The 23,210-nt window shown below is 41.9% G+C and overlaps 3 protein-coding genes across 3 annotated transcripts; 2 read left to right on the forward strand and 1 right to left on the reverse strand.

Annotated features, from left to right (window-relative positions):
* Positions 1 to 447: 447 nt before the first annotated feature.
* LOC104417021 (protein POOR HOMOLOGOUS SYNAPSIS 1) lies at positions 448 to 4,235 on the forward strand. The gene is made up of 8 exons (XM_039299901.1): positions 448 to 743; positions 1,417 to 1,533; positions 2,607 to 2,702; positions 2,809 to 2,906; positions 3,022 to 3,212; positions 3,295 to 3,347; positions 3,439 to 3,466; positions 3,785 to 4,235. Exons 1-8 carry the CDS (start codon positions 468 to 470, stop codon positions 3,829 to 3,831), a joined length of 906 nt encoding a protein of 301 aa, XP_039155835.1. The 5' UTR covers positions 448 to 467; the 3' UTR covers positions 3,832 to 4,235.
* Positions 4,236 to 7,074: 2,839 nt separating this feature from the next.
* On the forward strand, positions 7,075 to 11,175 carry LOC104417022 (lysM domain receptor-like kinase 3). The gene is made up of 10 exons (XM_010028349.1): positions 7,075 to 7,726; positions 8,202 to 8,402; positions 8,490 to 8,629; positions 8,731 to 8,820; positions 8,908 to 9,013; positions 9,521 to 9,672; positions 10,100 to 10,197; positions 10,399 to 10,537; positions 10,818 to 10,916; positions 11,011 to 11,175. Exons 1-10 carry the CDS (start codon positions 7,075 to 7,077, stop codon positions 11,173 to 11,175), a joined length of 1,842 nt encoding a protein of 613 aa, XP_010026651.1.
* A 2,417-nt stretch (positions 11,176 to 13,592) lies between these two features.
* Positions 13,593 to 18,522, reverse strand: LOC104414154 (L-tryptophan--pyruvate aminotransferase 1). The gene is made up of 5 exons (XM_010025180.3): positions 18,201 to 18,522; positions 17,623 to 17,935; positions 15,002 to 15,282; positions 14,452 to 14,756; positions 13,593 to 14,052 (listed from the first exon to the last, which is right to left on the reverse strand). The coding sequence occupies exons 1-5, from the start codon at positions 18,308 to 18,310 to the stop codon at positions 13,838 to 13,840; spliced, it is 1,224 nt and encodes a 407-aa protein (XP_010023482.1). The 5' UTR covers positions 18,311 to 18,522; the 3' UTR covers positions 13,593 to 13,837.
* Between the last annotated feature and the right edge of the window lie 4,688 nt (positions 18,523 to 23,210).

The raw sequence follows: 23,210 nt of genomic DNA on the forward strand, positions 1-23,210 counted from the left end.
GTCCTCTCTCTCTCTCTCTCTCTCTCTCTCTCTCTCTCTCTCTCAAAAAAGATAAAATAACATAAATAGTCCTTAAACCTTAACCCTATGTGCAATGCGGTTCATGATTTTTCAATTTATTCAATATGATCCTTGAACTTTAGTTTTAGGGACTACGTTGTCCATTGAGTTAAAGTTTATATATTATATTAAACAAATTAAAATATGAAAGATCACATTACATATAAAATCAAAGTTTAGGGATCATTTGTATCCTCGGTCATTGATCATTTTATTGGGCTACGAGATTACATTTTCTAATGAGCTTTCTTTTGGGCCGACCACCTATAAAAAGTGGGCCCGCAGGATGGCCGTGGGCCATGGCCCACAAACCTTTATAACCGTTTTCTCTTTTCTCCGCCTCGCCTTTTCATTTCACACTCTCTCTCCCCTCTTTCAAAACGTCCCCCTCCCCAAGCGCATCGAAAATGGCGGGAGCCCTGGCGGTCGTCGCCGGCGAGCGGCTGCCGGCGGCCTCCGCCGTCGCTCCCTTCAGGGGCCACTGGGAGGTCAGCTTCTCTCGCTTCTTCGCCCTCCCTTCCCGGCCGCCCGCATGCCTCGTCCTCGCCCCTCTCCGCGACTGCGACCGCCGCCGCCTCGCCCCCTCCGGTGGGACCTGGCTCTCGTCCTCCTCGACGGCTTCGCTGCAGCTCCACTCCGGTCCGGCCGCGATCATCACCATCTGCTTGAGCGGGAAGTTGCTCGTGAGTCGCAGTCTCAATCGTCTTCTGATTCTTCCTCTTTCGATTCGGTATCTTCGTCCTCGTCAAGTTCGTCACTGAAGTGTTCTTCTCTGATGCCGAAAAGCGAAGTGATTTTCGTTTCACAATGCTCTTGACATATGGAGCATTGCAGTGTTCGGTTGTGCACCTCTACGTTGTTTTTGCCTTGATTGCGGCGTGAGACATTGCGCGACTTTTCTCTGTTTTCCGTCTAATTGAGGTCGGAGATTCTTAATGTCGCCGGTGCTTTCACCGACGCTTTCATGACCAAACCGATTCCTGTGAATAAGCTTTGAATAGGTTTTTGGTGCTGGTTCGGTATGATCTGAAAATGAGTTTGATACGCGGAACTAGAAGTTGTCTCTAAGCAAGATAATTCTTATTTCTCGATTTTTTTTTTTTCGGAATATGGAGATCGATGATCAGATGCATGAACTTCGAATTTAAATGTTTGGATACATCGCAGGCGCGAGCTACATTTTTGGAAGCTTTTACTTCTTTTTTGACGAGACGTAGCTGTAAATTTAGGTTCTTCAGTTCGCCACTCCTGATGAACTTCGTGGTAAATTACAGAACGGGGTAGTCTGCACATGATGTCTCTCTCTTTCTCTGTGAGGCTACAAATCATCCTGATTAAGTGTCTCAACTATTTCAGGAAGAGCATTTCGTTTCCAAATTGCAGTTCTTCAGGCCGCAGTTGTCGTACATGTCTGAATTTCCAGCAATGGCTAGCAGAGTTGTCCTCATGAGCTACAGGGATTGCAGAAATGAGGCAAGTATTCAATCTGTTGGTTTCTACTGGTTGTGTGATAAGATGTTTGTCTGAAAGCGAAAAATGAGGTTTTTTGATGCTTGGTTTTGAAGTTTGGTTTTACGGTAATTTATTCTTACTCGTCTTGAATACTCAGGAGTTTGTTGGTTCCTCTAGATGAGATTTAGATCTGTCCTCTCCAAATAACAGCAGGGAAGAGGACCATTATCTAGTGAAAGAACAGTGAGAAAGAATAGGAAACTTCTTTTCCTCATTATGAACTGGGTACCTTGCCTTCTCTTGCTTTGTGCTAGCGATACGAACGCCAGCTCCCTTTTAGCAGTGGTAGGGTTTGCTCTATAACTTTCAATAGCTGTTCTTTCCTTCCATTCACTCTACTGCATCCAGTTAAGATAATACTAGAGCATTCCAGCAAGCCTTCTCCCTTCAAGGCCTATTGGAACTAGAATATAAAACTTCTTAAGTTGTTGAATTTCTGAATCATAGGCAGCTCCATCGGTACCTTTGCTTGGGAACAGAAAATTTGGTTTTAGGCTTGGTTAAATAGTAGCCATGTGAGATATCTTCTGAGACAGTATATTGGTCCATGGTGATGGGAAATTCTATCTATGTCATCTAGTTCTTCATTTAAAGCTGAACCTGTCCCACATTATTGGCGCAGATGGCAATTATAATTTCATCCAACGTGCATACTATTGATTTTCCTGTAGATATACATATTTCATTGATGGAAATTTCTTGTGGAGTGAGTTATTGCTCTGCTTATGTGATGTACGAATCAACACATTAATGGCCATGTCAACTTAAGTGATCATGGAAAAAGGCAGTTAAAAAAACGACAGATGTTTTGCTTTGTGCCAGCCATGACTTGTAAAAGTCAAAAACTTTTTCCATATCTATTTTCATGACTAAAGATTTTGCAATGTCAAAATGATTATCCACCTTAAAATTTTCCATTGTTATACTCGTCTGAACTCTGAATTCTGTCATCCACCTATTAATAGGTTAACCCAAATGTAGAATATTGTTCACACATTGTTTCAACTCATGTTTTGGTGGTTTGTGTCCAATAGTGCATGATGGACTTTTCAGTTTATTTGCAGATCCAGAAATTTGCCTTGAGATTTTCAACTACTTATGAAACTGATTCATTCGCAAATTCTTTAAAGGTAATATTCTCATTGAGGGAGTTGAAATATTTATCATGTAGTCAGCAATTTCTTATTTCATCATCTACTGTATTAGAATGGCTGCACTCAATTGCTATACATGCAGGAGATCTTGAAAGATGCCACTGAAATTGAACTGCAAAATACTCATATGGCATCTCAAATATCTTCGCATTCTGAGTTCACATCCTATTCTCCATACAGGTGGAAAGGGTCCTAGTTCCTGACATACTTTATGTCTGTCTTTGCTACATTTGATAAATTATGTTTTCATTGTTGATCTACTTCCAACAATGAACTTGTCTTGTTGAGTTCTCAGAGTTCAGGAGGAAAGGGATATTTCTTGCATTGGCATTCAAAATCCTGAATACTTATCGATCTTGGAGAATGAGTCTCAACAGTTCTCTTCAGACAAGGAAATTGCTTATGATCGTGATGCCGAAAATGGTCTTGCATCCTTTCCTCCAAGCTTCACATCATTTCTGACTAGTTGTGCTGACCACGGACAAGGTGAACTGACTGCTCTCTCTTAAAGATAGAAGTATTCTCTCTTTGGCAGACTTTAATTGATTTACTGTCTTGAATAATGTAGCCACAACACAATCAACTATACCTGAAGTAGTCGAACTCAAATCTCAGATCATGGTAATATTTTTTGTCTGACTGAATGCTGCACGAATAGTTTCACCACAGGGTTAAGTTATCAATCATTGATTAATGGGTTCTTCTGTCACAGAAATACATGGAAGATTCTGAATTCCAAGGTAAATCATTTTCCACATCTATCTCATGGTCAGCTAGTAGCAGTCTTATATAGCCTGCCATGCATACCTCCTTTGACTTCTTGCCAAAAACAATCGGAAAAAGCAAAAGACAAGATGGAAGTTAACTCAAAATTATTAAAAGGTTTTAATTGAAGAGACATTAGTTCCTCATTTCAGTAGCCTTTTATATCTATTCAATTTCCCCTTTCAAATAGCCATTGATAGGCTGCAGTGGAGACACAGAAATTGCATGTGGTTCTTTGCGTTTAAAATTTAATTATAATACTAATCTGTAGAGTTCTCTTATGTTTTCATCAGAGATGTTGCTTAGAGTGGACACGGTCATCAGTGAAATTGGAATGTGATTCATCATTGTGATTGTCATGGCTGTTGATATTCTTAGCGAGGCATCTGAAACCTTGGCTGCTATGGTGGGCCTTGAACCTAGCAGTCAACCCTCTCGAGTGTAGATCTTTTTTCCACTTTTTTGGCGATTCCTTTTTGCAGTATAATGCGGTAAAACATCTGGAGATATTCGAGGTCATTCAGGGGCAAATTGCTCCTCAAGTAAACTCCGGTAGTGGTGTTACTGGTTGGAATTATATAGGGTGATTTCAGCATTCAACAGGACTGCCTGCTGAAAGCCCCAAGTTTAGTGAGCTTTGGTTAATGCTTTACGTTTTCTCCTTGGCCTGGTGCATTTTGTCTGTTGTGCTCTTAGGCTTGGGCATTGCAAACACTTTTCTGGAGATCAATACATTTACAACGACGATTTCTCTTCCTTATTTTTTGAATTCATTAGTAATATCGAGCCATCCTAAAACATATTATATTTAATTATAGCTCTGCATTCTAACAGATTATGAACCCTGATTACACATTGAATTGAAATGCCCTCTTTGCTTTAGTAATTTGGGGTTAGTCGAAAATTCTCTTTGATTCATTGTTAGGAATCACTTTTGATCAAGTCTTCCAGATTTGTTCATTTTCTTTTCCCATTTCTGTTTCCGACTTTATTATGTTTCTTGACCTCATTTGCTAAATCTTGGCAGTTTGTTTTTTGGCACCTTAAGCCCTGCTTTTCGCTGATGTGCGTGGTGCGAATGCTAATGGTTTTGCCGAATCACCCGTATAGACAACAGCCATTTTTCTTTCTCTAGTGTAAGCGTTTTCTGATGTACAAGTTTCTCGTAGAGCCGGTCAAACTGCATTAGGTCAATTTTCTGTCCATTGCATATTGACGTTTCTAATAGGTTTCCATTTTTGTCGATGGGACATGGCTTTGACCCATCATCGCCCACCGCAGTCCTCAGCCTCCTCTGGACATCACAGGTCGGCGATGGCGGCCCCGAAGTTGCGATACAATAATGAAACTCACGTCTGCACACAGACAATAGCACGTTGCACGCAGAAGAAAGGTTTTGTGGATGATGCAAAACGCCTATCGCAACGAGACAGGGACCACCCTCCATACGTTGCCGGCTTCCAACAGATGCCAATTCTATAATAATCTCTCTACTCTTGCCTCATTGCGACATAAGGTTCTTTCAGCCGGCCACTCTAAATGAAGAAATTCTGTCCTCTCGATTTCAAAATAAAAGATAAAAGCAAAACATACGAAAAACATAATCCTCGATTCCTACATCGTAACGACAGTGGAGGTCTTTCTCAGGCCATTTCAACTATCTATATCATCGAAGGCTTGCGGCTGTTCTCGAGGCGTCTCGTCATTGGATTTCGGTCCCTTGAATCTGGAGGACTCCGATCCGATTCCCGTGGGTGGCAGGAAACGGTTCCTTTGGTCACTACTGAGAAAACGAACCGCATTGCCGTCAGAAAATTCCTCAAAAATTGTAGAACCAGGTCGTTGGTCGGGAGATGAAGTCGAGTTCATTATGGCAAAAATAACTGTTAGTACCCAATCGAAGGTCGAGATTCCTTGTGTTGTTTGTCTGTAGACAAGCAACGACTCTACTCAACAGTCCGTCGTCTGCAAATGCTCGAGTTACTTTCCATCCAAACGTCTCTTTTCCTAGTGATCTCGTCGTACAACTCGAGTCAAACTAGCAGATGGCATGTATATTTCGTGACGGCCTGATAGATTCATGTTTAAGCAAAAGCATGGCTTCTTTGGACCGGCGTATGTGATAGGAATAGTACAAAATCAAAGCGCAAGAATGCGAAATCTGCAGTTTATCCCTCTAAATGATAATGAACACCTGCTAAAACTTGGCTCGGGCTCTCTTCCCCTCACGAAGGAGAGAAGTTCAAATCTCAGAGGCGTTATTAGAGATTCTTACCTAGAGTACTATGGTGGTGGAGTACTGTGATGGTGGGTCCTGCCGTCGCTCTCTCAAGATTTGCTTGCCGGCTATTGGCTTATGAGTTCCCCGAGTTACAAAAAAAAAAAAAAAAAAAAAAACTTGCTAAAACACGGGAACACTTAAAGTGCTAAAGTTACGAAAAATATATTGACTTTTTGTGAAAATGGGACACTCGAGTGTTAAGTCCAATGAACTCTATCGAAATCTTACGTGGCAATTTTTTTTATTAATATCAATTGCCTATGTGGCATGTCAAAGAGCTGAGTCAGCAAAGAAAATGTAAAATGACGTCGTTTTGCCTCTTTTTTGAATTTTAATATAAATATTAATTAAATTCTTCATCTTTTCAATAATTTAATTTAATTTAATTAATATTTATATTAAAATTCCAAAAAGAGGCAAAACAATGTCATTTTATTTATTTATTTATTTATCTAGCCACATTAGCATACAAAATGACATCGTTTTGCATTTGTTTTGTCGGAAAAATATCATGTTAGCATTGTAGGCGGATTTTCTCGCCATTGACATTTAATCGATTCATTTTATTCCGATTTTGGTATTTAAGTGTACCTACTTTTAGTACTTCCGCCCGTGCAAAGTTTTAACACTCCGGAGGTTCGGGTGTTGATAATGTACAGTAGCGGCCACAGCTCACTTAATACGTCCTTTGCAAACCATATGGAGAATTGTGGATCTCAAGGTTCACATGCATCATGGAGGTACCATACCAGTAGCGTTTCGAATCGAATCCGTCCTAACTTGTCCGAGGAGAGAATCCGCCAACAGCCAAATAGCGGGCGTGCGCCGATTTCACCACATTCACAGCACAACAGTCATTCCAGCTGTTATTAAAAAAGGAAAAGGAGTGCCTTCCACAGGACCAGCAAATCCAAGCTGTTTCTGAATTGAAAACATCAGCCGCTCAGGAGATACAGATTTAAACAAAGTGTTGCGTTGTGTTCATCAGCAAGTTGTAAGCATCGCCGGAAAGGAAAACTCAGAATTTTTATTTAGGATGTGGCAGACAAAAAGACTCTTTCGAGGACTGCGACGAGGAAAAGCCAAACAACATTGTTATCTACAAAACTTTCAGCAAGTTGTAGAGCCTATAACAAAGAAGTGGTTGCTTTGCAATCTCCATGCCAACCGTGGTGAGCAACTGCTTTGCTCCTTTGAAGGCCTTACCAGACATGTAATGACAAGAAAAGCAGGCAATCCTTCAACGCTCCTCCATCCATTGTTCTTTCGCCTGAAGCCCGAATCACGCCTCATCCACCACTGATGGCCCTTGGCAATCTTCTCCCTGGCCTTCTGATTCTGCTGGACTATTTGGCGACAACGGCTTTGGCCTACCAAGTGTCCATCAAAGAGACTGAAATGTATCCTTTCAACTGCTCTGACCAGATCAAAACCTGCAATGCCTTCCTGTACCATTACGACGTCGGCCTCCAGGAGGATCAGATTGCCGCCTACTACTCGGTGAACCCCTCCCAGATCAAACCCATCAAGCACGGGAACCGACGAGACTACCTCATCAGCGTGCCCTGCTCTTGCCAGAGTGCTGGGAACACCACCGCCTACTTCCACAACACGTCCTACAAGGTCGAACAAGGCGACATCTTCGTCAACGTCTCGGCGCGGGTCTACAGCGGGCAAGCTTGGAGTGTTGGAGATGAAGCAAAGAATTTCATCCCGAATGCCTCGGTCCCCATGTATCTTCCATGCGGGTGTGTGAAGAAAGACTCTCAGACCGTGGTGACGTACACGGTTCAGCAGGACGACACGCTGACTGATATCGCCAACCTGTTATCTGCTGAACTGAGCAGCATCCAGAGCATGAACCCGAACCTAATACAGAACTCTGACTCCATAGGCCTGGGTTGGGTATTGTTTGTGCCTATGGAGAATAACGGAATCCCATTGCCTAAGAAAGGTCCATCACTCTAACTTCTCTTCACGGCATGGTGATTCCATGATTCGGCGAGCTCAGAATTATGGATGAACTTCGATGAGCTCAGTGAATTATGGATGAACTGTGGCTAGTTCCTTCTTTCTCAGCCACATCTCGCTTGTCTCGTCTGCTTTCTTTGTGTTTTGAACTTGCGTTGTCGTCGAGAAACCTCGACACACTTTCTTTTCTTTCTTAATAAAAGATACAGATGTCTAAATTGCTTACATAGTTTAAAGTTCCTTCATATCTTGTTCACCTTACTGATTGATTTCTCCTAATTCCGACTGATTAGCCCTGATCATCTTAACTTCATGTCCATTAGATAGATTTTGGCTGATATCACTACATTTTGCATAGAAGGACAAGAATTCGACAAGTTCATTCGTGCAGGAAGTGGAACATTAAGAAATTAGTTTCATACGATATTGATGACAATCCTTTCTCTATCCAATAATAGGGATAAAGCACAAGTGGACCATAGTTGTTGGCACATTATCGGCTGTCTTGCTGATTTTGGTGCTAGCATTGATCTTCATTCTTGGAAGAAAACTGTCATGCCAAGACGGTGACGAAGACCCAAAAGCTGTATCCAAAACCCTGAGCGCTAACAAGGCCCATTCCTTCCATAACCAGTATCTGCATAAGGAAAACAAGGAAGGTTAGATATGAAAATTATGGTGAGTTTTGATTAACCTATTCTTCTTTCCACTTACCGAAGTTGGTCATACTGAATTTCCATGTACAGACATCCCGATTTTTGAATCAGAAAGGCCTCTGATATACAGCCTTGAGGACATTGAGATCGCTACTAGTAACTTCGATGAGACGAAGAAGATTGGGGAGGGTGGATACGGGAGCGTGTACTTTGGAGTTTTAGGTGAACAGGTACCCAGTCTATTTCCCCTCCCTCCCCCTCTTATTGTGCCATTCGGAAGATTCTTTCTTCAAACTATTTTCTCGAATCTGTTGGTTTGGCAATAATTCAGGAGGTGGCCATAAAGAAGATGAGATCTAGCAAGTCCAAGGAGTTCTTCGCTGAGCTCAAAGTCTTGTGCAAGATCCACCACATCAATGTGGTAAGAAAACGTCTGAAACTTTAATCGTACTCCAAGAGTATGCGTGAACCTGCCAGGAGAATGACCCTCCAGTGTTTTGCTTTTTAGGTGGAGCTGCTAGGATATGCCAGTGGAGAAGACCACCTCTACTTGGTTTATGAATATGTTCAGAATGGGGCGCTTAGTGATCACCTGCACGATCCTTTGCTTAGAGGTACGGAAATTCAGTTCGTTCTGTCTTTGAGCTTGACAATTGCTATTTGTTGTCTTTTGTAGAATTTGATATATGCAGAGATATCATCTGAGGAAGTTTGGTAGTCTACCTTCACTATATCCATTCTTCTTTACATCGTATAATTTCATGTCTACTGCATCTTCTGAGAAATCTCCAGGGTCAGGTATATCGTGTCAACTTGGTGCTGTAGCTCGCCCAACTACATGTCAGGCAGAGTTGCACCTTATGGCTGCACTTCATTTGAGGAATTTGATTATTGTCTATGAAATGGAGATCAAAACTACAGATTGAGAAACTAAACTCTACAGAGAAAAGGCAATGGATCAATTGTGGCATGCATAAGACCTAGCTAATTCCGAAAATCTTGCACTCAATTGTAGTACGGCAAAATAAGAAACTTCAACAGAAGAATCTGAAAGCAAAATTGTTACTATAAAAAAACCCGAGTTTATAGCGACATCCTCAACAAGTTCATTCCTAAACCAGGTAGGCAGCCCCTGTCTTGGACAGCAAGAACACAAATAGCATTGGATGCCGCAAAAGGTCTCGAGTACATCCATGACCACACAAAGGATCGTTATGTGCACCGTGACATAAAGACGAGCAATATTCTGCTTGATGAGGGGCTCCGAGCGAAGGTACTGTTCAATTTCTAGCTTCACACATCCATCATCCCAATAAACATACAGAGACCGCATTTCTTTGTACCCAATATCGTCAACTGCAATCGCAAGTATTGTCACTTCCTTTCATCATCTTGTATGCTAGCTTAAACTTCAGAACCATGAGCATAATGTTTTGAATTGACTTCTTTTACTTCTCAAATGTATTCTTTTTCGTAAATTGAGCAAAGACCAGAAGATGCCAACTTTCTGCTCATGGGGCAGGAAATTTTGAAAAGAAGCTTGACAACGGATGTGCATGAATAGTGCAGTCCCACTAGGGCATTTTCGTTGCTGGTCCTGCTCTCGGACAACCAAAAAACCTACCTTGGGTGGTCTTAAAAAATATCAAAATGACTTACTTAATCCACTTCCCTGTACAATAAGCTACCATGTTGAACAGGTAGCAGATTTCGGGTTGGCAAAGTTTGTTGGTCGAAGCAATGAAGAGGATCTCATAGCTACACAACTTGTAGGAACGCCGGGCTACCTTCCTCCTGAGTAAGCTGCTCGATCTTCTCTTCACTATGTCAATATGAAATTTGCTTTCCTTCCCTTTTCTGCTCAGAGCAAGGTTTTTGTTTATTTGACTGAAATCCGCACATACCATCTCTGATCTTTTTTCTTTTTTCTTTTTTTGATTCAATATACCATCTCTGATCTTTTTTGCTTTCTTTACCTCAAAAAAAAAAAAAAAAAAAGATCTGTGAAGGAGCTGCAGGTGACTCCAAAGGCTGACGTCTTTGCATTTGGAGTGGTTCTAGCAGAGCTAATAACCGGCCAACGTGCACTTATCCGCGACAACCAAGAGCCCACCAAATTGAAATCCTTAATCACAGTTGTCAGTTCATCTATACTTCAATCTCTGATCAATCTTCCATAAGTGAATGGGACAATAAAAACATTAAAGTTAATTTAACCGAAAAAAAAAAAAAAAAATCGATTTCCCGCCAACCTGAATGAGGTTTAATTTAGGTTTATTAAGATATAAGTTAACCGAGATGGCTCCCAACTTCACTCAACTAAAACCGCATGAAGTTTGTTGTAAGTGCCTGGAATTTTGAAGTTAAATGTGGAGTCAAGCTTCAAGAGAACTAAGTGTTGCTTCCTTAACATGACAGATGAATAAAATTTTCCGACACAAAGATCCAGAAGCAGCACTAGAAGCTGTGGTGGATGGAACTCTTCGAGGTAGCTATCCAATGGAGGACATGTACAAGGTTCGCGTCCCGATCCAAATCGATCTCATCCGTTACTCTATTCACATCACACGCTATCTATGTCGATGATTGAGGATCTGTCTGCATTATGTAGATGGCAGAAATTGCAGAATGGTGTCTGAGCGAGGATGCCGTGGACAGACCGGAAATGCGGGAGATCGTAGTGACACTGTCTCGAATCTTGATGTCCTCAACAGAGTGGGAAGCATCTTTGGGAGGAAATGGCCAGGTTTTTAGCGGCATTTTCAACGGAAGATAACATCTAACTACTTCAGCCTTCTGTCACCTTCCCCTTTCTTGGACATGGTGTGATTCTGATTCATGGCACTCAAAATCTACCAAGTGTGACATGGAAATAGATTTCCCTAAGAATTCAGTACATTTTGAAATCTGAAACCGGAAGTAAGCAACAGTACCGCATTATATTTTTTCTGTGAAATGTCTTTCAACAATTTATTCAACAAATGAGGTGCAGACACTGGACTGCTAAAACTTGGCATGGGGCATACTTAATTGCCGAAAGTTTGGAAATGTACACTTAAATATTAAAATTGGAGCAAAATGAATCATTAAGTGTCAAAGACGAGAGATTCTAGCAAAAATACCGACCTTGTGTTTTTTTCAACAAGACAAGTGCAAATGACGCAAAAAATGTACGATGTGTTTTGCACGCCGACATGGCTAGACAAGTCGAAACGATGCCGTTTTGTACTGGTGACATGGCTAGTAAGTTGAAAACAATGTCATTTTGTCTCGAATTTGAATTTAAAATAAATATTAATTAAATTAAATTTAAGACTAAGTTATTTATAAAAATAAAAAAGGAGATTGCATAACGATGAGGGTTGTGCAAGCCCTTGCTATTGCCTCCCTACTGTCGTCGGGAAGGGCTGGCAATAGTGGAAGGAGGGTTGGTCGGGGTGGTTGAGGGTCGCGATCCTCCCTCAAATTCGGCCAAGGGCTGCCGCCTTGCTAGGGTGACCCCCAACTAGCAACAGCCCTTAGCCCAACCGGGCAAGGGCTCGGTTGGGCTAAGGGCTGATGACCCTTGCTTGGATTTGGGGTTGGGCCGTGACCCTCTTCTGGATTTGGACAAGTGCTTGTAAGCTCTTGTTGCTAGTCGACCAGGATCACTGGCCCCCTAGTTAGGGCCCGGCAACCCCGACTGACCCTCCCCCTAGGATATAGTGGTGAGCGCTTGCATAGCCATTCTGCAATCTTTTTATTATTATTAAAATTAGTTTTAAATTTAATTTAATTTATATTTATATTAAAATTCAAATAAGAGGCAAAATAATATCGTTTTGGTTCTTCTTTCTTGACTCAACTCTCTGGCGAGCCATGTAGGCAACTTATATTATTAAAAATAAGTCACGGAGGATTTCCGGTACCCTTCACCGGAGTTGGCGTTTTAATTTAATTTATATTTATATTAAAATTCAAATGTACATTTCGAAACTTTTGTCGTCCTCGTGCCAAGTTTTGGCATTTGCACTGTATTTATGCCTTCAACAAACTAAATGAAGCGAAGTTAGATTCATGCTTATGCATTGTGCAGACTCATCCTCCTTGATACAGGTAGTTACGTATGCACAAATGGTGAGGCCGGAACTAACTTCCACTAGGCAACATCAAATTCTGCATAAGTTTTGTCCACCACAGTATTCGTATACTGAGTGTACGAGGTTTCTTCCGGTAGCCCTTACCAAGGAAGCTCTTCCATGAGCTAAGTACATGGACTGGACACAGGCATAACGATGCAATCGTGCGAGGCTTTTGTTAGTGCCACCATCATCGATGTCTGTGGTACACTTGATCCATGGCTGTCTGAGTTTAGACCGGGAGAACTGTTATGAAAACAGAGAGGACGCAAAGTGGAAACATGCACAATTTCATCAAAGTAATGAATAGTGAACGAACGAATGGAAGCAAACTTAAGCGGTATGGTTCATAGTTCATACAATACAAACTACTCCACAGGGAGAGACAGCATGGATTCCTTTAGAAATCTGCAGATAAACATCACGCAGTCTCACTCAAGCCATGCCTCAGTTATACCCAGTCTCGCCGTGTTTAGGGCGCTGTCACTCCCTGTGTTATGACAGCTAACACACGAAACCAAGACCCAAACGCTCAAATATACTGGGAAACTGCTCATAGAAACCCTACCTCGCCGTGTTTAGGGCGCTGTCACTCCGTGTTATGACAGCTAACACACGAAACCAAGACCCAAACGCTCAAATATACTGGGAAACTGCTCATAGAAACCCTACCGAGCCCCCCCCCCCCAAAAGACATCCGGTCCGAGTAGACTAGACATTCGACCTTGAGGCAGGTTGGTTCGGGCATAGCTAGAGACTCGTGAAGAAATTGATTAGAGAGACTGCAAGGAAAGAAAGAAAAATATTATCTAGAGAAGATATACAATAGTAGATAAGACACGAAGTAAGAATCGTTACGCTTTTAATGGTCTAGTTTTAAGTTGATTAGAACCTGCATCAAATTTGTGGTCATGTTGCCCGCAATTTAAAATCTGAATATCTCATACATATGCAGTTCATGTGTCGTGAAAAGCTGCAAAATTGTTGCTTATGGACTAACCAGTGTTGCCAATGATTAAATCCATATTTGCAGTGTATACCTTGGCCTTAACTCTTGAAAAATGATATCCTCAAGTTCAATTGGAAATAATTGACTTGTATTAACGAACTGAAAGTTTTTGAAGGCGGATTACATGGATCTGAAGATAAAGTATTAGCCTAAACCACCAGATGGATGATAGAGTAGGCCATTCAAACTATCACCTCGGGGTTACATGATTAGAAACTAGAGGCTGCAACAAAATTTTCTGTCTATATCAACTTGAGTTTGTCACCTGTTCCCATTATTTATTTAACTATAGTACCCACTATAGATCTAATTTATATGTGATGCCCATTCCCGTTGCTGATTCCAATTTTGATGGTGGATAGCCTCTCCAGGAAGATGTTGAATACTTCTTCCCTGCCCAGCAAGCTAAGCCTGACATACGCTGGATCTGCCCCAAAGCGGCTCCCACTCCTTGCCAATATCTTGTGTGCTTTCAGCAAGCTTTCACAGTCCTTCACTTTGTCGTTGCATTTCAGCCACGCAAATGCTGCACAGAATACCAGAAAATGAGGAAGCCTAACAAGGAACCTCGCTTCGTTCACTCTTTTCTTTTAGCCATTAAATAGCAGAGTTGTCTAACAAATTAAGTCCATACCTGACTTATGAGATTTCTTGTTCTAACAATGACAGAGTATGCATGCGTGCATAAGATTTGTGCCTCTATTTCTCAATGTTGTCGAACTGAGAAAACATTTTTCGGAGGAGAACAATCGTTCTCTAATTGCTGCTTCACAATGTAGCACAGAAAAGAATTCCGAGGCTCAATCTGACAATGCTAGTATTGTTTTCAACTTCCGGAGTAACTACCGAAATGATTAACACGCAACTTACTATTTAAATTCTGACTAATTGCGAATGGGTATGGAGGGTGGATGTTAGTGACTACCTGGATGAGTCTCAAAAAACTCGTCTGAGAAGCGGCAGTAATTTTTGGGGTACTTGGGAAGGCTGAAGCTCTCACTGCGCTTGACGGCTTCGTGCAGCTTTTCCCACCTCTCGGTCATGAGGCGCCTTGCGTGATTAAAGAAGTTCTCTGACTTAGTGTTGGTGCCCAATGTTTGGCAGTCGTCACATATTGTCCCTAATATCTTGGCAGCTCGAAGTTGGGAGTCCTTGGACACGCCGATCGAGATCACTTCCACAAACTTGGTCATCTTTGCAGCCACTTCTTTGTCCTTGACAATAGCCCAACTTTTGAAGGAGCAAAACGACACGACCGATCACAAAAGAGAGAAAAAATCAGCGAAAGATCAATCCAGGTTTCCATGGACTTGACAAAAGCCGGTCAAAGCTGTATTTCTCGAAAGACTGTCATGGTAGGCCTAGATGATATTGACTTTTCACAAAATTCTCTGGTTTAGCAACACCTGGAGATTCAAAATTCTCATTACAACCTCCAATTTATCAGCTAGTGTCGCAGGGGAGGCCAGGCTTACCCAATTCGAGAACCGGCATGGCCGCTGCACTTTGAGAAGGTGAACAGCATGATGTCATAGTCAGCTTGATGAGTAATCGGTGTGAAGTGCGGCCAATAATAGGCCAGGTCGTACACGACCTTCCCGTTTGGGCGGTTCACAACAGGCTCGCGGATCGAGCCATCAGGGTTGTTCGGCGTAGTGACAATCTCGATGAAAGGCTCGTCCTTGTTGAATTTGTGCGCGTCTCCCTCCCATTTGTAGAGTTTGGATTGAAGGAGCTCTACAACCTCTTGATAGCACTGCAACAAGGACAAAGATTTAAAACCTCAAAGTCGAGTGTATCTATATGTGTATTGAAGTTGTTGGTCATTTTCATACATTTTTTGTATGATGGTGCACCGTCGTGATTTTGTACCCAATTTAATGCTACTGCTGTTAGATCATTGAAGGGGTTAAGATGGTAAGACATAAAGCAAAACCGAGTGCCCCAATATAGAGTGCACACTCCTACCTACTGAGCCAACCCTTGTGTTAGCTTATGATGAAATGTAAATAGAGTGCAGATCGACGATTAATGTTACGCACCAGGACATGCATGCACCTGAATACAGACGGAGGACAAGAACATATTAAATTATAAGCAAAAAGAAAGTGCCCAATATTAATTCCAGCAATGTGAAGAATTCTCTCTTCCCTCAAAATCTGAGACTCTGAAAGGACTCTTCTCGGCATTGGAAATGCAGAGGCCATCATTGAAAGACTGAGAGTTCATTGATTTGGGTCCGATCTTGACTTCATATTCTATCCTATCAGATCACGAAACGTCGACAAAGGAAAAAGAAAATCCTTCTGCTCTTAAAATACTCTCGTCCTTTTTTTCTTGATTGATTAAAAGCGTGACTCCAGACTGCATCAATAAGCTAACCAGGCCACTCTTTCCTGTCTGGTTTCATGGGTTATCATGGGGGACCAAACTCCACGTGACCATGTTACCGCACCACCATGAATGGGCTTGCCTAGATTATGGCGTGTGCATGCATGTTTGTTCCTCTTAGAAACATCGTTGGTACTGGTTTTGAGGAAAACATGTCTGTCCCCCTTGTCTAGCATATGCGTTGTTTCTTGCCCCTCCTGTCCAGGCAATTAATTTTTGAGATCTGGGTCTTCCCTGGCTCAGTCAAAGTCAAACAACTATCGAAGGTACAAAAGAAAAAAAAAACCTATAATTCAAAGCGAAACACTGATCCTGCTCAACATAGTGGCATCCCTTTCAATGACTCTTGCACCAATGCAAACATATCACATCATACCATAGTTTCAAAGTCAGGATTGCTCACCAGCGTTCCATGTTCACGGCCACTAACTTCTCTGTAGGTGGTGACACGGCCGAGGTTGGTCACTTACCTAGGCTTCATTGGACGGATGCCAAAACAAAACTACCGAGACAAACGTCGAACGAAGGGAGAAAGGGGAGATAAAAAAAACCACCCTCCAAAGCAACAATGGCAAAGAGAGAGCCACTTGACGTGTCAGCGTCAGTTGGATACACATTTAATCTAACTACAGCCGCAGCGGCAGCACAAAGGTCACACCACTGATGGAGAATCTGCTGGTCTTTTTCAATTAGGACAATCATGGGCCTTTCGAAAAGATCGATCTTTTCTCATTTTGCATTTTACTTCCCACCTATGCTGCTCCTGTGCCCACCATCGCCACTCACTTTTGATCCTCCCTCTCCCCCCCGCTTTCTCCTTAATTTCTAATTATTAACTGAGATCTCCGCCATTGATGATGTGGATCTTCCCCTTTTCTGCTGCATACAGCCTATAAAGCGTCGGGCGACCCCAAAAATTTGTAAAGACAGAAGGAAAGGGAAGAGAGAGAGAGAAAAACCAGAGAGAAAAGAAAAGGAAAAGCAACAGCATTCGAGGGCAACGGGACCGCACTCAGTTCAAAGTGTCGGGCAGTTGGCCGAAGCTGACAGGCGTGGCGGCGAGTCCTCCGGCGAACCTCAGACCGGCCCACGAGCCGACTGAACCATGCAACCGACACGCTGCGTTGCGCCACTACTCGCAGTAGCCCGTGCTGACACATCCCACGTTCAGTTGACTTTTTCGAAAAATAAAAGGGAATAAAAACCCGGAAGACAAAAAAAAAAAAAAAAAATGAATTTGGAGGAAATACGAAATTGGGTCTTCATCTTTTTCGCCAAATGAAGGCAAGATGGCCGGGGGGGGGTAGGAAACTGAATGAAGAAGTTCTAAAGTGGCCAAAGAAAGAGAAGAAAAGAAGAAGTGAAGGGCAGAAAAGGAGGAAAAAGAGAAAAATCGTGTTCAATGTCAATTTTGTGATGTATAAAAAGAAAATGAAAATAAATTGAAAGTGCGGGCGGCGGCTATGCGGCGGCTAATTAAAAAATCATGTGAAAATCGATGTAGAAATCAAATTTTGGGTGGCGCGGTTAAATCTTGACCTTTTAAGATTCGACGGCGCATGAATGATTTACTATACTTGGCAACATTGATGAGACCGGCGACCGTTGTCAGGGGGGAGCCGGGGAAGCCGGAACCGTGATGCGACGCACCCGTGTTGATACGGCATAGATGAGCTCGTCCAGGGGACGGCGGGGGGGGACTTACCGAGTAGTAGGGCGCGGCACACACCACGCTGGTGGGCTCGGGCTGGTCCCGTGGGCAGAGGGCATAGAGGGCCGCGTTAACGAGCTGCGTCGAGCCGGTCCCGACCACGATGTAGCAGCCGTCCTCGGCCTCCGCGGCAGCGTTCCCGACCAGCCCGTGGATCCTCCGGATGGATTTCTCGAGCTCCGGCAGCAGGAACCAGCACGTGCCCTTCGGGTTGCTGAGGTAGCTCATCGCATCGCTCCCGGAGATCGTCAGGGAGCACCTGTCTCCCATCGCTCTCCAGTAAGCCTCGTACATTGTCGGATCGCCCCTATCGCGAAAAAAATAACAAATAACTTTTAAAAAGAAAAAAGAAGAGAGATTCAAAATTGGCAAAAAAAACTTAAATTTCCGGAACGGATCGTCGCCCCTGAATCTAAATAGATTTGTTCTTTCTCCCCGTCGCTGTCAGTTCTAGTTCGACTCGGGTGCAGTCTAGTGTCGAAGCGGCGCGAGCTTAATGCGGGACGCGGGGAAGGTCCGGGGCCGTAATCCGACGACGAGGACGACGTGCTCAGGATCGAGGGACGACTTACTGGTCGAGGTTGATCACGGAGGAGGTGTCCGGCGAGGGGGCGGACCGGGCGGTTCCATTGGAGGCGGCGGGGCGTCTGCTGGGCAGGGTGGTGTTCTCTGTTCCGCACATTTCGGGGGAGCCGCTCTCTCTTTCTGTGTCGCCTGGAGTCGAAACGAAAGAGAAGGGGCTGTGTGTCCGGAATCTCGGCGACGGTTCTTGCCGCCTGCGGGGTGCATGCGGCGGTATATATAGGCGACAGGGACGGGGGGGAGGAGGAGGGAGAGAAGAAAGAGGAGGAAGGGCAATGAAAATGGTAAGGTTTGCTTAATGTTGTTCAGAGTCACTGTGAAATTTTGTGAGTTTTATTAGCCAGCCTCTTTACCTGCTTTCCTGGAATGGAGGGATGACTCCCAAAAATGAGTGAAGAAAAGAAGGAAAATCCGGGAAAATTTTAATTGCCTCTTTTTGAGATTTAAAAGCTCTCTCTCTCTCGAAAAGATAGAAAATCCGGAAAAATTGATTAAAGTGCCTCTTTTGAAGGGTTAACAACTCTCTCTCTCTCTCTCTCTCTCTCTCTCTCTCTCTCTCTCTCCTTTTCATTTGGGTCTATCCAAAGCCATTAATAGGGTGAATCGTTAGGGGTCCAAATAGGAAATTCCACTGATTTCTTGGCTTTTTCTTTGGTGGCCCTTTTAAGAATATTGGTTGGACAACTCAAAAAAGGACAAAGTTGGTGTTGTTTCCATATTTTAAATAACTTTAAGACTCGCCCTAAAATTTGAATGGTCCAAAATAGCCCTCGTTGGGGCGTTGGAATTAATGCAAAAGAAAATATATTTGTTTACCCAACCGAGATTTGAGTATTTAAATGGATTTAGTGATCGCCATTGTAATTTGAAAATATACTAATACAAGTATATTTATTTACATTGTCTCTTTAAAGTTCAATCTCTAGTAACTTCTTGTAATTTACAACTCCTTATCTCCTATTTTTCTCAGGGGAATTCTTTGGTTAAAGTTGCGAACTCTCCACGAGTATAATTATATATAAAATATGTTAATTTTACAAATATTACTAACAACATTCAAACTCCTTACAACAAAATCCTTTATATAAAATTATGCCTGGGCACATTAGCAAGTAGACGAGAAGAAATTAAATTTGTATAAAGATGAATGGAAAACGGCATCAGGTGGTGTAATAAAACATCATTTTTTTGCTTAATACAAACGTTTTTTTTTTTTTTTTTTAATGACAATGTGCCGCTGAAGCATTTTCAATAAGCAATAACTTTCATATAATGTGTCATTTGTCAATTTGATGAATCAGTTCTCTTGAAGTTATTTTCGGCCACTCAATAAGTTAAGCAATGTCATAGCCATTTAGAGCGTGAAAACAATGTAAGATAAGAAAATAAAAAGGACGAAAGGATTAGGTGGAATTAACTATTCAGCATATAATGTGTTCTTTCATTCTATCGATACTTCAGCGGATAAGATACTAAGAAAAGAAGAACAGGAAATTAAACCAAACTGCAAAACAAAGTTGTTTCGATTCCAATTTTAGCTTTACAATTGAAAGATGTAGTTTGATTTCGATTGGAAATTGCATCAAATTGAGACTACATGGATAAGTGAGGACATTAACGTAATGATTTTCATTTTTCCTGCATGCGAATTTGTTATATGGTAAGCAGATAAGCGAGCACGAGCGGGACATTCTTACCCATCCAAAAGTATGCGCACACCATCGATAGGCTAGACAAACAACATTATTGAAAGAAGATGAACTATCGTTAAGAAGACTAGAGAGATATGGAAATTTGTATATTCAGTCTGTATTTTGATGTACAATTCTTCTGTAATTATAGTCAGATATGAAATAATAAAAGGCAAAGAAATATTTGTGTAATCACAATAAATCAGAATCTAATCTCAATCTAAAATTCCTAACTAATTTATGTACAATTAAAGTCAATTAAGATTCCGAGCATATCTCCTAGGATCGGGTTTGATGCATATCTTTCAACACTCCCCCTCAAGCTGGTGGCTGGTAGATATCCAAAACGCCTAGCTTGCTCAACAGATATGCATGCTGTCTTTGACATAGGGGCTTAGTGAAGATATCGGCCGGTTGCTCTGCCATTCCAATTCCTCTAGTCTCAATTATCCCTTCTTGAATCTTTTCTCTAGTAAAATGACAATCCACTTCTATATGATTCGTTATTTCATATACTATGGGATTTGATGCAAGTTTGAGTGCCGCATCGTTGTCACAGAACAACCTAGTCGGACCCTTCAAATTTATCCCAAGATCCCCAAGTAGTCCCCGTATCCATATGATCTCACAGGTAGTTTTTGCCATGGCTCGATATTCTACTTTGGCTGAAGACAATGATACGGTTGCCTGCTTCTTGGTTTTCCATGAAAGAAGAGAATCTCCAAGTTTAATGCAAAAACCTGTAATGGATCGTCGACTCATAGGACAAGTCGCATAATATGCATCACAGTATGCCGGCATTTCCATATTGCATTCTCTGGATAAAAGAATCCCTAGTCCTGAGCACTTCTCCAAGTATTTCAAGACCTTTAAGGCAGCATTCAAGTGAGACAACTTTGGACTGTGCATGAACTGGTTGAGAGTCTACACTACATATGATATGTCGGGTCTGGTCATAGTTAAGTATATGAGCTTCCCAACAAGCTTCTGATAACCTGAAGGATCATTGAGAAATGGATCATGATTCTCAAATGTCCCAGCATCATAATCCTTGGCGGTCAATTTTGTATTTTGCTCAATTGGAATGATCGATGGTTTGCATCCCGACAGACCTGCCTCTAATATAATCTCCAGCACAAACTTCTGTTGACTAAGGGAAATCCCGCAATTAGATCGAGCAATCTCGATCCCAAGGAAGTATTTGGGTGCTCCCAAGTCTTTAATGTGAAATGTAAAGTGCAAATACTTCTTGAATCTCTCTATTGCAGTTCTATCATTTCCCATGATGAGGATATCATCAACATATATCATCAGATAAATAGATGACGTACCTTGAGTCCATGTGAACAAGGCGTAATCATATCTAGACTACTTGAAACCTACAGAAATGAGAGCATCGGCAAATTTGGCATACCATTGCCTGGAAGCTTGCTTAAGACCATAGAGGGATTTACAAAGACGACATACTCTATTCTCCCCCTGTCTCCGTAATCCTTGAGGAATATCTATGTAGATTTCCTCATCTAAATCTCCATGCAGAAAAGTGTTATGTACATCCATTTGATGTAATGGCCAATCATTAATAGCTGCAATCAATAGGAAGGATCTTACGGTTACATCTTTGGCAACGGGAGAAAATATTTCATGGTAGTCAAAATCTTCCCGTTGAGTAAATCCTTTAGCCACCAACCGAGCTTTGTAATGCTCAACGGACCCATCAGCGCGGTATTTAATCTTGTAAACCCATTTGCATCCAATAGGTTTCCTATTTGGTGGTAGATTGACCAAATCCCAAGTCTTATTTGCAGTTAGTGCCTGCAATTCAGCTCCCATAGCTTCTTGCCATCTTGGATCTTTAGTTGCTTCTTCATAAGTAGATGGCTTGATGTCATCTGATATTCAACTCACACAGCATCTATGTTCCAGTGAAAGTCTATGAAATGAAACACCTGGTGAGTTGAGGATATTTCAAACATAATCTTTTGCCAAGCCGGCGGTCATTGGAAGACTCTTCCATCATTGCTAATTTCATTGGAAGACTCTTCCATCATTGAGGAATTTTCTTGAACGACATTTTCAGGAGAGATTGGAGTCATCATTGGAACAATTTGTTCTGGAGTTCCTGTCACAAAATATTCGGTATTTGAAGATTCTTCCATAGATAGTGACTTACTAGAAGTGTTTGGTGTCTCTCTTGAAGAATCCCCTTCCTTGAAAGGAAAAACATCTTCGTGAAAAATGACATCTTTGATGATGAAGAATTCCAATGTTGACTGATCTAGGGCACGATACCCCTTTTGTAAATTCGGATAACCCATAAAGATGCAACGTCGAGCTCGAGGGCCCATTTTGTCTCGAGGACCCAATACAGTAGCAAAGCACTGGCATCCAAATATCATTAAATGCCCCAATTCTGGTTTCTTCTTGAAAAGTAACTCAAATGGAGTTTTTCCATTGAGTACCCGAGTTGGCATACGGTTGATGAGATATGCTGCAGTAATGATGTATTCGCCCCAATAATTTTCTAGAATAGACGCCTGAAATTTTAATGCACGTGCAACTTCCAATAGGTGGCGATGCTTACGCACCACTACTCCATTATGTTGTGGAGTATAGATGCAAGAACTTTCATGGAGAATCCCATGAAATGATAGGAGAAAATTGCAATCATTGTTGAAGAACTCCTTCCCATTGTTTGTCCTAACTCGTTGAATAGTTCTTCCAAATTGGTTCTTAGATAGAGCAATGAAAGTTTTCAAATGTGAGAAAACTTGTCCTTTTGACCGCATCAGAAAAACCCAGGTGGCACGAGAATAATTGTCCACGATTGTCAAGAAATAGCGTGACCCATCATGATGTTGGGTATGATAAGGACCCCATACATCCATGTGAATTAAAGAAAAAATGTGCGTGGCACGATTTTTACTAAGAGCAAAAGGAATGCGTGATTGCTTTACAAGGGGACATATTTGACACTTAGAGTAAGGAAATGAAGCACTATGACCCAATCGTGAATGCAAAAGATAGTCTTTATCATTGGTAGTCGTGTTATACAATGATATTTTATTTGAAGGAAATGAGGACAAATCAAAATTACTTGGAAAATTCCTCCATAGAAACAACCCTTCATAAAAGATTATTCAAGCCCATCACTCTACCAGTCAAAAGGGCCCGAAAGAAGCAAGTGTCAGAATCAAACAAGACACGACAGGAATTTTCTTTGCAGACTTTGGATACTGAAATAAGATTGAATCGAAATTCTGGGAGGTAAAAGACATTTTGGAGTATGATTTGTGGGTTGAGTTTGAC

The sequence above is a fragment of the Eucalyptus grandis genome, chromosome 8, assembly GCF_016545825.1.
Source record: "Eucalyptus grandis isolate ANBG69807.140 chromosome 8, ASM1654582v1, whole genome shotgun sequence".
Lineage (NCBI taxonomy): Eukaryota > Viridiplantae > Streptophyta > Magnoliopsida > Myrtales > Myrtaceae > Eucalyptus > Eucalyptus grandis.

Excerpts from the sequence above, each read along its gene's own strand:
- LOC104417021 (XM_039299901.1), top strand. The coding sequence starts at position 468 with ATGGCGGGAGCCCTGGCGGTCGTCGCCGGCGAGCGGCTGCCGGCGGCC. Across the intron at positions 2,703-2,808 it reads CATTCGCAAATTCTTTAAAG|GAGATCTTGAAAGATGCCAC; the intron begins GTAATATTCTCA and ends CTATACATGCAG. Across the intron at positions 3,467-3,784 it reads GGAAGATTCTGAATTCCAAG|AGATGTTGCTTAGAGTGGAC; the intron begins GTAAATCATTTT and ends TGTTTTCATCAG.
- LOC104417022 (XM_010028349.1), top strand. The coding sequence starts at position 7,075 with ATGGCCCTTGGCAATCTTCTCCCTGGCCTTCTGATTCTGCTGGACTAT. Across the intron at positions 9,014-9,520 it reads GCACGATCCTTTGCTTAGAG|GTAGGCAGCCCCTGTCTTGG; the intron begins GTACGGAAATTC and ends TTCCTAAACCAG. Across the intron at positions 10,917-11,010 it reads CAATGGAGGACATGTACAAG|ATGGCAGAAATTGCAGAATG; the intron begins GTTCGCGTCCCG and ends TGCATTATGTAG.
- LOC104414154 (XM_010025180.3), bottom strand. The coding sequence starts at position 18,310 with ATGTGCGGAACAGAGAACACCACCCTGCCCAGCAGACGCCCCGCCGCC. Across the intron at positions 17,936-18,200 it reads TCCGTGATCAACCTCGACCA|GGGCGATCCGACAATGTACG; the intron begins GTAAGTCGTCCC and ends TTTTCGCGATAG. Across the intron at positions 15,283-17,622 it reads GTGCCGCGCCCTACTACTCG|TGCTATCAAGAGGTTGTAGA; the intron begins GTAAGTCCCCCC and ends TCCTTGTTGCAG.